The sequence below is a fragment of the Saimiri boliviensis genome, chromosome 3, assembly GCF_048565385.1.
Source record: "Saimiri boliviensis isolate mSaiBol1 chromosome 3, mSaiBol1.pri, whole genome shotgun sequence".
Lineage (NCBI taxonomy): Eukaryota > Metazoa > Chordata > Mammalia > Primates > Cebidae > Saimiri > Saimiri boliviensis.
The window spans coordinates 178,702,314-178,718,231 of NC_133451.1; the positions used below are offsets into that span (position 1 = coordinate 178,702,314).

Genomic DNA, 15,918 nt, shown 5'->3' on the forward strand with positions numbered 1-15,918 from the left:
TCTACCTCTTTAGTATTTCTTTCTCTATTACCTTTGCAGATTCTTCCTCCACTCTTACCATATATTACGTATTAGTATCTTTAATGCTCAGATGGCTCACCTCTTCCAATCCAGCCCAGACTTTGTATTTGACCTCTAGACTTGTATATTTAACTACTTACATATCTTGACTCATGGGAAACCTTGAAAGCAAGTCAAATTCAGGTGATTCACAAATGTAGTGACACGTAGCCCTGTTCTAAGGTTCCCAGCCCAGGAATGGCCTGGTCATCCATCCTGTTACTTGAGCTAAAATCTTACGTCTTCCTTGACAACACCCTCTCCTCTCCATCCGCGTCCAATCCAATTCCAAAGTATGTCAAACTCATCTCCTAAATGTCCTTCAAGAAGATCTACATCTCTCCAGCTTTATTATCTCAACTACCATCAAACTATATTACATCAAATTATCATCATTACTCTCCTGCACAGTAACTTTCTCTCTGCTCTGCTAAGAAGTTTGCTCCCATCCTATTTATTCTCTATATTGTAGCTGGACTGATCTTTTCAAAATGCAAAGCCAATCACAATGCCACCTGCATAAAATCCATCAATGGCTAATTTTTGATTCCAGTACAAGAATAAAATTCTATAACATGACTTTGAAGGCTCTGCATGTGCTTATATCTCTTTAGTCCTCTCTGGTCTTTTCCTTAATAGTCTCTACTCTAGCCCTACTGGCTTCTTTTTGGAACGGTTGTCACCCATAATCCTTCGTTTCACTGAGCTTTACACATGGTATTCTGGTATTCCCTCTGCCAGAAATGCTCCTTTTTTTAAAAATCTTTTTTGCCTAATTAATTCTTGTTTATTTCTTAGAACTCAGCCCAAGCATTATTTCTTTAGGTAAACTTCCACTGACTTCTTGACTTTGTCCTTTTTACAATGTTCTGTTAGTTCTATGATTATCTGATTATTAATTACCTTTCCTGGTAGATTTTAAGCTCTGCGAGAGCATGTTGATTTGTTCATTCTTGTATTCCTGGTGTCTAATATTTTGCTTTACATATAGTACTGAGTCAATACATACTTGTTACATAAAGACTCATTTTCTTTTCTTTTTTTTTGTAGGACTGCAATTTTTATTTAGAACTGCCACTTAGAGGTACTAAAGTACAAGATATTTGCGACCATTAATAGTTGCCACAGGCAGCAGCAAGAATGGGTAATTTTCCACTTAAAATATTTATAGATTATAAAACAGTGATTCTGTAAACTGTATAGATTTGCTGGAGTTAAAAAGCCACATTACTGCTTTGCTTTACTTTCTTGAATAATAACTAAATGATAGCTGCTATAAAAAGGACCAATTGAAAAATAATCCATTCTCTTTCTCTCTCTCTCTCTTTTTTTTTTTTACATTTAGAAGGACATGTACTTACAAAAGTTTCAAAGAAAATGTCCCAGTTAATTATGGATGAAATGCCAAAAGCTGAGTGAGTATTATCAGAGTAATAAAAATAGGAAATCATCTTATCATATTTCCTGTATGTCCATTTGGCCTTCTACTGATATATAGACAGTTGACCACTCAACAATGTTGGGGTTGAAGGCCCTGAACTACCGTGCAGTGGAGAATTCATGTTTAACTATTTTTTATTATTGTTAATTAATTGATTAATTTTTCTATTTTTTTTTTCTAAGTTCATACCAAACAGATAAAGAGATAACCTTGTAACAAGGGCTGAGTAGGGTACATCCAACACATGCCCATGAAAACCCGATCATCACATTTATGAACTACGGAAGGATCATGTTTAAATTTTTACTCCTCCAAAACTCAACTACAATACCTTTCTCTCTGCTCCACCAAGGAGTTTTCACCCTTCCTATCTATTCTCTGTATTGTAGCTGGACTAGTCTTTTCAAAATGCAAAGCCCATCATAATGCCACCTACTTAAAATTCATCCTTGGCTAATATTTGATTCTAGGATGAAGAGAAAATTCTAAAACATGCCCTCAAAGGCTCTGCCTGCCCTCTTATTTCTTTGATCTTAGTATAGAAAATTAAGAAAATCACAAGGAAGCAATAATGTATTTATTAAGTGGGAGTGGATCATAACAATAGTGACATCTTCACTGGCACAATCCTCCCAGACTTTCATGATGCCCTCTCTATCAGGGTTCTATTCCATAGATTCTTTCCGTAGATTACTGTGTGTAATGAGCCTTAATGGTTCTTTTGGCCCTCTAATCTAAAGGCTGAATTAAAGACATTTTGTTTGAGGACGAGTAGACCACTTCAACATCTTTGGTGTTCAATTTATGTAGTTCTAGGTGGCCAGGGACATTGTCCAATATCAAAAGAACTTTGAAAAGCAGTCCCTTACTGGCCAGGTACTTCCTGATTTCCGGGACAAAGTATCAATTAAACTAATCCAGAAAATGTGTTCTTATTGTCCAGAACTTTTCATTGTACAACTCGCAGTCTGGCAGCTGGTGTTTATCTTTACCCTTCAAGTCTCAGGAGTTAGCAGCTTTATAGATAAAGGCGAACCTGAAGAGAAAACCAACTGCCTTTGCACAGCACAGAGTTAGCCTGTCCCTTCCTGTCCTAAATCCTGCTGCTCACTTTTCTTTTCTTTCCTACTAATAAATATTCTTTGTGAGTTTTGTTTTTTTTTTTTTTCCCCTAGAGTAGGACACGTTCATCTGCATTAAGAACCTGTTCAAGGAGATATCCTTTCCCCTTGGTGATTTTCTTCTGCCTCTTGGTTGGCTGAAGCTGCTTCTCTCGTTCTCTTCACATTTGTAAAGCCAAACGTATTACTAAAATGATCAAACCGTACTGTGCAGGCATTAGATTTTCCTGCTTTAGCTCTTTCGTCTTCCTTTTGCTTTGTTGAATAGTTACTTTGCTTTTTCTTGAATCAAATTAGAGCCTGTCAGTTTGCCTTTTTAGACAATCCCCCACTCACATAAAAGCTCCATTTTCAATGTGAGTTCACAAAAAAACCACAAGATATTTGTGACTGCTGCAACAATGACTTCACTAATTTCTTTAAAACATTTATCTTACAATGGTCCTTACCTTAGGTTCATTTATCTGGAAGTGGTGGGCAGCTATAGCTGAAAGCATCAATCCCTGACCCATTTCAAGCAATTCAAATTTTTCTTGTAATGTCATGACTGTCTCTGCTTTTTGGGAACACTTCTGGCATCACTAGTGGCACTTCATATGGGTTCCATGGTTTTATTTAAGGTTTATGGTATTTCAATAAACATGATGAAAAATAATGCCAGAACCACGAGAGATCACTTCTTATTGTGATTGGAGAGCAGTTTACTGGAGAGGAACTGCTTGCTCACCACCATACAACAGGAGGTGGTTAGAAAGTTATTACAGTAGTGCCATATATACTGTAGTTAATTTTATGTAGTTATGATTTAATAGTGCAGCTGAACATTTGGTTACATATTTCTCAACTCTGAAAGTTGCCATGTATAGTCTTAAGTGGGTGCATAAGTTTTGATAAATTTTAACTTTTATAATAGATGTGTGTATATTTCATGGTACTAAATGCTAAAATAGACTTCCTATGTATAGTTTATGTGTTTATGACATAGTTAATTATTTTTCATATTTGTAGGCTACATGGTTTGTCTGAGAGTAACAAATTTTTAAAAATTTTTCTAATGTATTTGTTGAAAAAGAAAATCCATGTATAAGTGGAGCTGTGCAGTTCAAGCCTGTGTTGTTCAAGGGTCAACAGTATATAGTATAACAGTGTGTGTATATATATACATATATGATATATATATCAGTATTTATATCAATGTTATCTATGTGTAATATATATACATATAAAAGATCTATCAGTATATATAGTGTAGAATATTATATATAACAATATAGTTATAACTATGCACAGTATTATATATACGTATATATGATTGTTCAACACAGTACTTTTAGAGCTATTTGATAGAGAGTGGAAACAGTTTCCTCTTGCTACATTTGTCAGTAGCCATCAGTGAATCCACATGTAAGGGAATGAGATGGATTAAGCAGAAAATAAATATAATTTAGGCCTACATGCAGGGTACAAGTACTAGATTCCTGATCCAATCAGGCTGCGCCATATGGCCTTAGATAATTTGCTCTCTCTCCCTGAGCCTAAGATGTGAATAATGCTGCCTACTTCCTGTGAAGGATAGTTGTGCATGTGAATATATTTGAAAAGCCTTAGTGTAGACACTGCCATGAGACAATTAACTCAGCAAATTGAGCTATCGATGATAATGATAATGGGATAATAATGATGTTACTGCCTTTTTGGAACAGTATTTAATGCATATGTGATTTCTGTTTTAACTGTTTTTCATTTTAGATATTCCAGTTTATTCAATGACTTTGTTGAATCTGAATTTTTTTTGATTGATGGAGATTCATTACTTATCACATGTATCTGTGAGATATCATTTAAGTCTGGGCAGAACCTCCATTTCTTCTATCTGGTTGAACGCTACCTTGTGGATCTTATCAGCAAAGGAGGACAATTTACTGTAGTTTTCTTCAAGGTAACATGTCAGTTGAGTTCTTTTTTATAATATGAGAACTAAAACTAAAATTTCCTAAATTATTTTATGTATTTTTCTTATTACAAAGTAGATTATAGCTATAGAAGTTCAGAAATTTTAAAGGAAAGAAAAAAAATTACCCACGATCTCAGTATTCAGAAATGACCACACTTAGGATTATGTTTTATTTGAATGAAGAGAACTTTATTGTAAGGACACACGGGATCATGAGACAGGATGAGAAAGCTCCTTAACAGTGGCCCAGTTGAACTTTGGATTCTAGTTCTCCTGCTCTGAAAACTACTTCTGTCTTCAAAACTCAGCAGGTGGTTTATATGAGCCCAGAGAAAAATATATCTGAACCTAGGCAAAGTCATTAAGAATGCTTTGTTGGCTGGGCACGGTGGTGCATGTCTGTAATCCCAGCACTTTGGGAGGCTGAGCTGGGAGGATTACTTGAACCCAGGAGTTCAACACTGCATTGAGCCATGATTATGCCACTGCACTCCAGCCTGGATGACAGAGTGAGACTGAGTCATAATCATAATCAGTGGCTGAATGCTTGCCGGCAGTGTTTTGAACAAAGAGCTAGGCTCCGGATCTAATGTGTGTAGTCTAGTTGGCTGCCCTAATTTTGGTATACTGAGACGATCTGTGTTGCTTCGGGAGGGTCAGAGTAGCCTGGAGCAATCCTCTAGAATACAGTGGTTCATCTCAGCTTCCCGATACAGATGATTTACATCCACCACTGGCTTTCTGTTCTTTTTCTTTCTGAAATGAGATTGGAGAGGAAAAGAATTAGACAGTGGAAGGGTAAGGATGACAAACTCTGAGTATTAAGTGTCTGCTTCAAGGAGACACATGCATTGAAATCCAAACTCTGATTTTTTTTTTTTTTTTTTTTTGGCAAATATTTGTGAGATGGCAGTCAAAGTTTAAGGCCCTATTTCCCTGACAGGCAGACAGAACACAACTGCTGGATGCACTAGCTAACTAAACGATTAAATGATAATTTTGAAATAAAATTGTGCTTTACCTCCTCCTCCACAGGATGCTGAGTATGCCTATTTCAACTTCCCTGAACTTCTTTCTTTGAGAACTGCTTTAATTCTTCATCTTCAGAATAATACCACTATTGATGTTCAAACAACATTTTCGGGGTGCTTATCAGAAGAGTGGGAAAGTTTCCTGGAAGAGGGTTACCCATATTTCGTGATAGTTGCAGATGAAGGCCTGAACGATGTACAAACAGACCTTTTCAACTTTTTAATCATTCATTCTTGGGCAAGGAAGGTCAATGTCGTGCTTTCTTCAGGGCAAGAATCTGATGTTCTTCGACTTTATGCATACCTTCTTCCAAGCATGTACAGACACCAGATATTTCTCCAGATGGTAATTCATATCCAAAAGACAATTTCTTATAGAAATTTACAAAATGTTCTAAGTTACTTGAGTCAGTGTTTTTTCTTCTCCTTTAGGAAATTACCAGAGATTTAACAGATAAGTATAATAATTAATAATATTAAGTACGTAATAATGCAAATGCAGTCATTTATCAAACACTTGTTATAAAATTGTGCTTGGTATTTCTCACAAATAATTTTTATTTAACCTTAAAATCAATCTTATAAGGTAGGCATTAGTATTGTCGTATTTTACAGATGATAAAATAGACACTAGAATAAGTAATCTGTTCACCAAATGCACCAAATGAATAGTGGAACATGGATTTGAAAAGACACAGTCTGATTCAAGCCCCTCTGTCCATAACCGCTGTGTAAGATATCGACCTCAAGTTAATGAAGGCCAGAAATGCATGGAATTAGGCAGAACTTATGCCCTTGTTGCTGAGATATATCAACAAAATGCTATGAATGTTATAGCCTTTGATAAGAAAACAATGGAAAGATCAATAAAGATGGAAAATAACTGAATCTTATTATTAAGTAATCAATGGGAGAATTTTCAAAGTTCTTAGAGTTCTAATTCCATGATGTTATTATTTTGATACATTAGTATATTAGAGTTACTGTATTGAAATTTTGGGAATAAATATGCATACTGATTTATTTATAAATTACTATATTTATTTATAAAGTTATAATAAGTAACATGATCACTATAATGATATAACAATATATAATAGTAATTATAATAAATTTATTTATATAATAAATTATAAACAAATATAATATAATAACCTATCATAAATTAATAAAATTAGTAAATTAAACAATATATTTATAAATTACAAAATTTATTTGTAAAATTATAAATACATCTGCAGAAATAAGTTTCTGCTTATTTTTCACTGCTGATGGTGAATTCTGAATAAGAAGACCATTCTTTAATTCATCAAGATCATTTTTGAGACAACATTTGTCACTCTGAGAATTTTCTCATCCTCCTCATGTATTTGGAAATTCCCACATGGCTGCCATAAAATAAGGTAGTTTGTATTGCTGTAGTTAGTAGCCATGCATCACGTGGACACATGCCAAGAAATGCATCACTAGATGATTCCACTGTTGTGCTAACATCATCAGTGTACATACACAGACCTGGCCAGTGTAGCCTTTGGCACCCTGAGGCGATCTGATTTAGCCTCCTGTTCCTAGGCTAAACTTGTATAGCATGTCACTCTATTGAATACTGTAGGCAACTGTAACACAGTGTTAATTATTTGTGTATCTAAGCATATCTAAACATAGAAAAGGTACATTCAAAGATGGTATAAAAGATTAAAAATGATACACTTGTATAGGGTACTTACCATGAATGGAGCTTGCAGGACCAGCAATTGCTCTGGGTGAGTCAGTGAGTGAGTGACCAGGGAACGTGAAGGCTTAGGACAGTACTGCACACCACTGTAGATGTTATTAGTATATACAGTATTCATTTTGGCTACAGTAAATTTATTTTAAAAATGCTTTTTCTCATTTAATAAATTAACCTTAGCTTACTATAATTTTTTTTGTTGTGTAAAGTTTAATTTTCAAAAGTTTTTCAACGGTTACACAAACACATAGTACAACTGTACAAAAATATTTACCTTCTTTCTTTTTCTTGAAACAGAGTTTTACTCTGTCACTCAGGCTGGAGTGCAGTGATGTGATCACAGCTCACTGCAAGCTCCATGGCTCAGGCTCAAGTGATCCTGCCGCCTCAGCCTCCTGAATGGCTGGGATTATAGGTGCACACCACCATGCCCAGCTAATATTTGTATTTTTTGTAGAGACAAGGTTTTGCCATGTTGCCCAGGCTGGTCTCAAACTCTGGGACTCAAGCAATCCACCTGCCTCATCCTCCCAAAGTGCTGGGATTGCAAGTGTGAACCACTGCGCCTGGTCTTTTTTTCCTTATATCATTATTCTATCAGCTTTTTTTCTATTAAAATATATACTTTTTACTTTTTAAGATTTTTTTTAAAATAAGATGCAAACACACACATTAGCCTCAGCCTACGCAGGGTCAGGATCATCAACATCAATTGTCTTCCACCTCCAAATCTTGTCCCACTGGCCTGTCTTCAGGGGCAGTTAACACACAGGGAGCGGTCATCTCCTAGGATAACAATGCCTCTTCTGGAGTACTTCCTGAAGGGCCTGCCTGAGGCTGTTTCACAGCTAATGTTTTAAAAATATAATTGAAAAGAGTATACTCTAAAATAATAATAAAAAATTAGTATAGTACAGAAAATTATAAATCAGTAATAGTCATTTTTATCATGATCAAGTATGATATGCTCTCCATAATTGTATATGCTGTCATTTTAGATGCCTGGCAGGACAGTAGGTTTGTTTACGCCAGCTTCCCATGAACACTTGAGTAGTGCATTGTGCTGTGGCATTATGATGGCGATGATATCACCAGGCAGTAGAAATTTTTCATCTCCATTATAATCATATGGGACCACCAACATATAAGTGGTCCATGGCTGAGGGAAATGTCATTATGTGGCTCATGACTAGTATTAAACTATTTTCAACACTGGTTGCCTACTCTGAGCAGGAATAGCCCTGGGATTCATTTTTATATTATACTTCTGTTTATATAATAACAGAAGTACTGTTATTATCTCATTTTTCTCTGTTAGAGCAATTTCTAAATCTGAGTTTTAAGAGTACCTACACATTTCCTGTTTAATCTTTCCTTAAGAATAATTTTTTTAATGAAGTATTTCATTTCTGGCAAAATAATCTATTTCCTAATTTGTTGAATATTCACCTTAAAGAAGTTATGTTATTAGTCAATTTGAGGATTATGTGAAATACAATTAAAAATACAATGCATATTGGAAATGGCTGCTGGGTGATAGGTACCTGTGAGGGGTTTTGTTATCTTTTATTTATGTGTATGTTTGAAATTTGTCAAAATACATTGCATTAAATGGGCATGATGATGTTTTGGTGGGTGCTGGAAGTGTTCTAAAATTAGATGGTGGTGTTGGTTCCAAAGTCTATAAATTTACTAACAGCCATTGAATTGTAACAAAATGAATTAATTTTATGTTAATTATACTTTTATGAAGCTATTAAAAAACAAAATAAACTATATTTGTAGGCAAAAATTAACTTGCAAAGACACAATAGTGATGCTCATTGGGGTTTAAAACTTACAATTAGGCCAGATGTGGTGGGCTCAGGCCTGTAAACCCAGCACTTTGGGAGGTTGAGATGGGTGGATCACCTGAGGTCAGGAGTTCGAGACCAGCCTGGCCAACATGGAGAAACCCCATCTCTACTAAAAATACAAATTAGCTGGGCATGGTGGCAGGTGCCTGTAATCCCAGCTATGCGAGAGGCTGAGGCAAAAGAATCTCTTAAACCCAGAAGGAAGAGGGTGCAATGAGCTGAGACTGCCCCATTTCACTCCAGCCTGGGCAACAAGAATAAAACTTGTGTCAAAACAACAACAACAAACAAACAAACAAAAAACCACCTTACAATTACATTAGCATATAAATATATATAGACATATATATGTATATATATATTACGTAGAACTTATAACAATCGTATCTAAAATATCTAATTTTCTATAGTTGGAAAATTATTACCTATTTTATTTATAACAATTTTCCTGATTTTCCTTTATTTTATAGAATAAACAGAAGATTGAAGTTGCTTATGTAACCCTGCTTAACCAATTGGAAAGATACAAGGTTTCAGCATTAGCACGTCTTTTTGGAAGTTTAGAATGGAATAATATGATGGAAGAGGTAACAAAATGTTTTAGAAAGCTTTATATTTGAACTAATTTTTCAGTTATAGAAAGGTTGCAAAAATAGTGTTCTCATATACTTCTCACTCAGCTTCCCCTAATGTTAACATCTTAACCATGGGGCATTTATGAAAACCAGGAAATTAACTTTGTGTCAATATTAAACTTTAGACCTTATTCAAAGTCCTCTGACTTTTCCACTGGCGTCCTTTTGCAATTTCAGGATTCAGTCCAGGATACCACATCTATCTTCAGCTGTCAGTGGACACTTTTGAATGTTCTCCAGTCTATAATAGTTTCTCAGCCTCTTCCTGTCCTTCTTGACCTTGACATTTTTGAAGACGACCAATCTTTTATTTTTTTTAATAACTTTCAATTTGGGCTCGTTTGATGTTTTCTTATAACTGGAATGAGGTTATTATACATCTTTGGCCAGAATGTCACGGAATTAATATTGTGTCCTCAGTGTTTTCTAACAAGGTATCTGAGCATTGATTAGTTGGTGCCTGACAGTTTTCTCTACCATGAAGTTACCATCTGTCCTTTGTAGTTAAAAAATCTTAAAGGACATGCTTTGTGACTGTGCAGATCCTGTTTCTTCTCAAACTTTAGTGGATTAATTTTAGTGTCTGCAGTGGATCTTGTGTGCAGCAATGATTATTGATGTTTTTTCCTAATGGTGATTTTTTATTTCACTCTTTCCTTCTGCATTGATTACTTGGAACTCCACTGTAAGGGACAGTTGTCCTAGCACTGCCATTTATTGATTTATGTCAGTATGGACAAATATATTTATTTTATATTATACATTAAAATCCAATATTATAATTATGCGGAGCTCAAATTATCTCAGGTTTGAACGTTAGAAGCCCCTTTAGGTTGGTGCCTGTGTTCTTTTACAAGCCGTCATCTTTCTGTACTTTATAACTTTTTGAAATCACAGGATGATCCAGTTGCATCTTGTATTTTCCTTACCCCACCCCTGAAATGAACTACATCTCCAAAGAAGAAGGCATTTAGAAGTTCAGATCTGAAAACTCTCTTGGTGCACTGCTGCTAGGGTGTCATTGCTACTAGGGCTTTTCAGCAAATGGAACTAGGATTCAAATCCATAATAGTTCATTTTACCCCTCCCCTTCCTTTTTTAAATTTCTTTCTTCAATTGTGAGAAATCCCACTTTCTTTTTTTTTTGTCTTTTTTTCTTTTTCCCACTTTCATTATCTACAATATATTCACTTATTTGCTCAGTTTTAATACACACATAAAGTTATTTTTTTATTTTGATTTATATAGATTCAGGGAATACACGTGCAGGTTTGATACATGAATATATCGCATAATGTTGAGGTTTGGTTCTCTACTGTACCCATCACCCAAACATTGCACTCAGCTGGTAACTTTTCAACCATCACTCCTCTCTGACCCACCCCCTTTTGGAGCCCCCATGTTTATTATTTCCCTCTGTATAGTAATTTTATAATTGCTAACCATACAGTGTGAGAAACAGAGCCAATGAGATTGTAAGATTCACGTGCAGTCCCTTTTTAAACTGTAACCATAGAATATGTTAATATACTGTTTCCAAAGTTATTTAGGTTAGTGATTTTCTCACCCACCTCCTTTGGTGTGGTTATGTTATCCTTTATTATTTAATACAGTTAGATTCATTGGTTTGTGTTTGCATTTCATCTTGGGCGCCTCCCTCCTGTTTCCTGTTGGTTTTTAATTATGTTTATTATGAAAGGTATGTGAAAGGTATAGGAAACATTACCACTATATATACATGTGTGTGTATATACATTACATGTGTATGTATATACACACACATATACATATAATACACACACACACACACACACACACACACACACACACACACACTGGTGTTAAACACATAGCTCATAGCTGCTGCTGCTGCTTTTTTTTTTTTTATTTGAGGCAGAGTTTTGCTTTGTTGCCCTAGCTGTGATCTCGGCTCACTGCAACCTCTATCTCCTGAGTTCAAGCAATTCTTCTGCCTCAGCCTCCCAAGTAGCTGGGACTACAGGTGCCTGCCACCATGACTAGCTAATTTTTGTATTTTTAGTAGAGACGAGGCTTCATCTTGTTGACCAGGCTGCTCTTGAACTACTGACCTCATGATCCACCTGCCTTGGCCTCCCAAAGTGCTGGGATCACAGGTGTGAGCCACTGTGCCTGACTGTAGCTTCTTTCTTGAACATTTTTATCATGAATGCATGAATGTTTATTAGAAGTGTGTATATAATTATATGATTTTTCCTCCTTAGTTTTATTAGTATTGTGTAGGATATTAATGATTTTTCCCAGTATTGAAGCAACTCTGTATTCCTGGAATAAATCTAACTTAGTCATGGTGTATTACTTGTTAATATGGTGTTGGATTCTGTTCGATAACATTTTGTTTAGAAATTTTGCACACTATGCATGGATGATACTTTTTTGTAATTTGGTTTCTTTCAATTGCCTTTATCTGGTTAGATGTCAGTGTTATATGTGCTTCATAAAAGATTAGAATGTCTTCTCTTCCTTTTCAATATTGTGAAATAATGTGTAGATCATTTGGATTATCTAATCTCTGAAGATTTGATAGAAATCCCCTGTGAAGCCACATGGTCCTGGTGCTTTTTTGTGAGATAATTTCTTAATTTTCCATATTTCTTCCATGGACATTGACTTCTTTGGGCTTGTTAACTCGAATGGAGTCAAATTTAGTAATTTATTCTTCAGTGAAAATTATTTCACTTAAGTTTTTAAGTCTATTTGCACAGAACTTTGTGAAGTAGGCTTTTGTGATTTAATTTTTCTTCTGTTTCAATAATTACTTTCTCTTTTAATTTTATTTTGTGTATTTGTGAGTTCTCTTGCTTTTATTTGTGATGTAGTTAACTAGTGGTTTGTCTGTTTTTAAGTTATTTAAAACCAAGAATTTTGATTTATTAATGAGATCTATTGATTTTTTAAAATTTATTAATTTGTGTTTTCTTTTATCTTTTACTTTTTTGGTTTTTTACTTTGCTGTTTCTTTACAGACTTTTTTAGGCATGCCAGGAACTTTTTCATATTAAAAATTATTTTATTTTTATTATTAAATATACATAGTGAAATAAACTTTCCTCTGAATTGCTGCTTTTATATATCCCATAGATTATGCTGTCAATTGTTTTTGTCATTAAAAAAAATTCTGTAATTTGAGTTTGTATTTCCTTTCATCCAAGATTGACATAATATAAATTGTTTTTAAGTTTCATACTGAAGCACATTTGTGATTTTTAAAATTTCTTTCTGTTTTTTTTTTCACTACCTCTATTGCATTATGAAGATCTGTTTGTAATATTTCTACATTATGGAAGTTACTGATGTTTTCTTTGTGAACTAATGAATAATTAATTTTTATGGATGTGCTGGGGTCATTTAAGACAAATGAAGATTCCCCATCACCACGATGCAGTTTGATTCATAAGGTCTACTCTGTTGATTACATTGGTTTAAGTCTTTTATTCTTTACCTTATTTTTTGTCTAGGTCTTGTGTATTAAAATCTGTTATTTTACATGTGATTCTCTATATAGTTCCTTTCGTCTTTTGTCATTTTTGTTTCACAAAGTTGGTTGCTGTGCTATATGTTACATAATTTTTTATAAGGGATAACTTTTCATTATGGATTATGGCTTTTGGAATAAAAGACTGCTTTTCTTTTTCACATGTTGTACTTTTGAGCTTGAATGCTGCTTAGCCCAAGATCAAGATGCTAACCTCTACTCTCTTTTAGTTTCCATTGACCTAGCAGAATTATGCCCATTCCTTGATTTTTAGTCTTTCTGAATCACTTCGTTTTAGCTGTGTGTCTTGTATATGGAATGTGATCCAAATTGAAATTATTTTTCCCTTTAGAGGTGAGTTAAGTCTCACATTTATTGTTATGACTGATGTTTGGTCTTGATTCTATAATATGTTAGAGGTATTTGTATTCTGGTGTATTTGTTAAGTTTCTGTAATGATGGTCTGTGTATTCTTTGTTATTTTATTTAAACAATTTTAAAATTTGGAGTTTTACATGCTCTATGATGGTAATTACCTTTGTGTTGTACCTTTTTTATAAAATGAATAATCTTAATCCTCTGTTTTCTTATTTTGCCTTTCACTATTTGGTTTCTGAGGTTTTAATTTTTTTCAGTACCTTCTAACACTCATCTATTGCATATAGTGGTTTTTCTTGGATTATTATTTTTAAAATATTAATTTTATTATTATTATTAAATAATAATAATTATTATGTCTTGCTCTGTTGCTCAAGCTGGAGTTCAGTGGTGTGATCTCAGCAACTTTCCCACCTCCCTGATTCAAGCAATTCTTCCACCTCAGCCTCCCAAGTAGCTGGAGCTACAGGCTTGCACCATCACACCTGGCTAATTTGTATACTTTTATTAGAAATGAGGTTGCGACATGTTGCCCAGTCTAGTCTTGAACTCTTGGCCTCAGCCTCCCAGAGTGCTGGGATTACAGGTTTGAGCCACTGTGCTTGGCCCAGTTTTGTTGTTGGTAAGATTTGTGATAATACAAATATTTTTCTTTCATTTCTGCTATTTTTAAAAACTTTTTTTGGTTTTTAATTTTATGTCATTTGGTTGTTTTCTTACCTTTCTTCATTAAATTTTATTTATATTATTCTTTTTTGGGCATCTTGTAACGTATTCTTAATTTCTGGATAGCTTTGCATTTTTCTGAGATTATTTTGCTGAATTAATAATTTATTGTCTTTCTTTCCAATTCTGTTTTTGGTTTATCAGCTGCCGAATAAAGATCATTCTTTCATATGACTGAATGCTTGTTTGAGCATATCCATATTTAGAGTGTAGATTTGGGGATTTCTTCTGCTTTATGGTTGCTATTATTATTATTACTTTTGGAGGTAATGATGAGATTTTCACTCAATTTGTGTGGAATTTTTTCCTGCTAATACTTTTTGCAGTAGCTCTCTTTCCTTTCATTTTAATGATATTGAAGTTTGTTACAAGATATTTTAATTCAATTTAATCCTATCTAATTTAATTAATTTAATGTAATGTTATGTTTTTCTGCTAGCCCAGCAGAGTCCAGGCATGTTTCCGGGGTTTTTGTTAATTTGTTCTTTACTTGTTTTGGTAGTGGGTGAGTGGTTTTGAGTCCTCCAATTATCTACTTTTCTTCTAACTGGCAGAGTCCACAAATTCTTCTTTTATCCTTTCACCACTTAATTGCCAAAGGATACTTCTTCCTTTTTTAAAGAGCTTCCTTCTTTCCCAAAGCTGTTTTCAGAAAATTGTCCCCTTGGCCAGGTGTGGTGGCTCATGCCTGTAATCCCAGCACTTTGGGAGGCTAATGCAGGTGGATCACATGGTCAAGAGATCGAGATCATCTTGGCCAACATGGTGAAACCCCATCTCTACTAAAATTACAATAATTAGCTGGGTGTGGTGGTGCATGCCTGTAACCCCAGCTACTCAGGAGGCTGAGGCAGGAGAATCGCTTGAACCTGGGAGTCGGAGGCAGCAGTGAGCCAAAATCATGCCACTGTGCTACAGCCTGCGTGACAGATCAAGACTCCATCTCAAAAAAAAAAAAAGAAAAAGAAAATTGTCCTCTTAAGTAGTTCCTATCTTTTAAATAGTTTCTCTTCTTTTGTAAATTTTAAATTAAAAAATTATTTTTGATTGACACATCATGACTGTATATATTTGTGAAGTACAATGTTTTGATATATATATACAATGTGACATGATTACATGAAGCTAATTAACATATCCATCACCTTGCTTACCTATCATTTTTTACGGTGAGATATTTTAAATTTATGCACTTCTTTTGAAATATTTAATACATTATTATTGGTTGTAGTCATCCTGCTGTACAATAGATCTCAAAACTTTGTAGTCTTTAATTAGCAACTCTTCATTTTTCCCCTCACCCTCTGAAAAGAAGAGTTTCTCTCCTCTATGAGTTCAACTTTATTAGATTCTACATGGAAGTGAGATGGTTTGGTGTCTCTTTGTCTTGGCTTATTTCACCTAGCATAATGTCCTGCAGGTTCATCCATGTTGTTGAAAATGACAGGATTTCCCCCCATTTTAAATGCT

General features: G+C 34.5%; 1 protein-coding gene and 1 non-coding gene across 4 annotated transcripts in view; one reads left to right on the forward strand and one right to left on the reverse strand.

The window, feature by feature from the left end:
• The window catches only part of LOC101050820 (DExD/H-box helicase 60), a 258,453-nt gene that overhangs the window by 159,211 nt on the left and 83,324 nt on the right, over positions 1-15,918 (forward strand). For 2 of the 3 annotated variants that reach the window (XM_039479162.2, XM_074396999.1), the window contains exons 2-6: positions 1,111-1,204; positions 1,406-1,475; positions 4,372-4,561; positions 5,612-5,953; positions 9,666-9,782. The exons of the other annotated variant lie outside the window; for it this stretch is intronic. In XM_039479162.2, coding sequence (XP_039335096.2) covers positions 1,201-1,204; positions 1,406-1,475; positions 4,372-4,561; positions 5,612-5,953; positions 9,666-9,782 — 723 coding nt within the window. In that variant the 5' untranslated portion in view covers positions 1,111-1,200. The remainder of the gene's footprint in view (positions 1-1,110; positions 1,205-1,405; positions 1,476-4,371; positions 4,562-5,611; positions 5,954-9,665; positions 9,783-15,918) is intronic. 3 annotated transcript variants of the gene reach the window in all.
• On the reverse strand, positions 1,688-1,791 carry LOC120367804 (small nucleolar RNA U13). The gene has a single exon (XR_005582086.1). It is a non-coding gene; the product is annotated as a small nucleolar RNA U13 (small nucleolar RNA).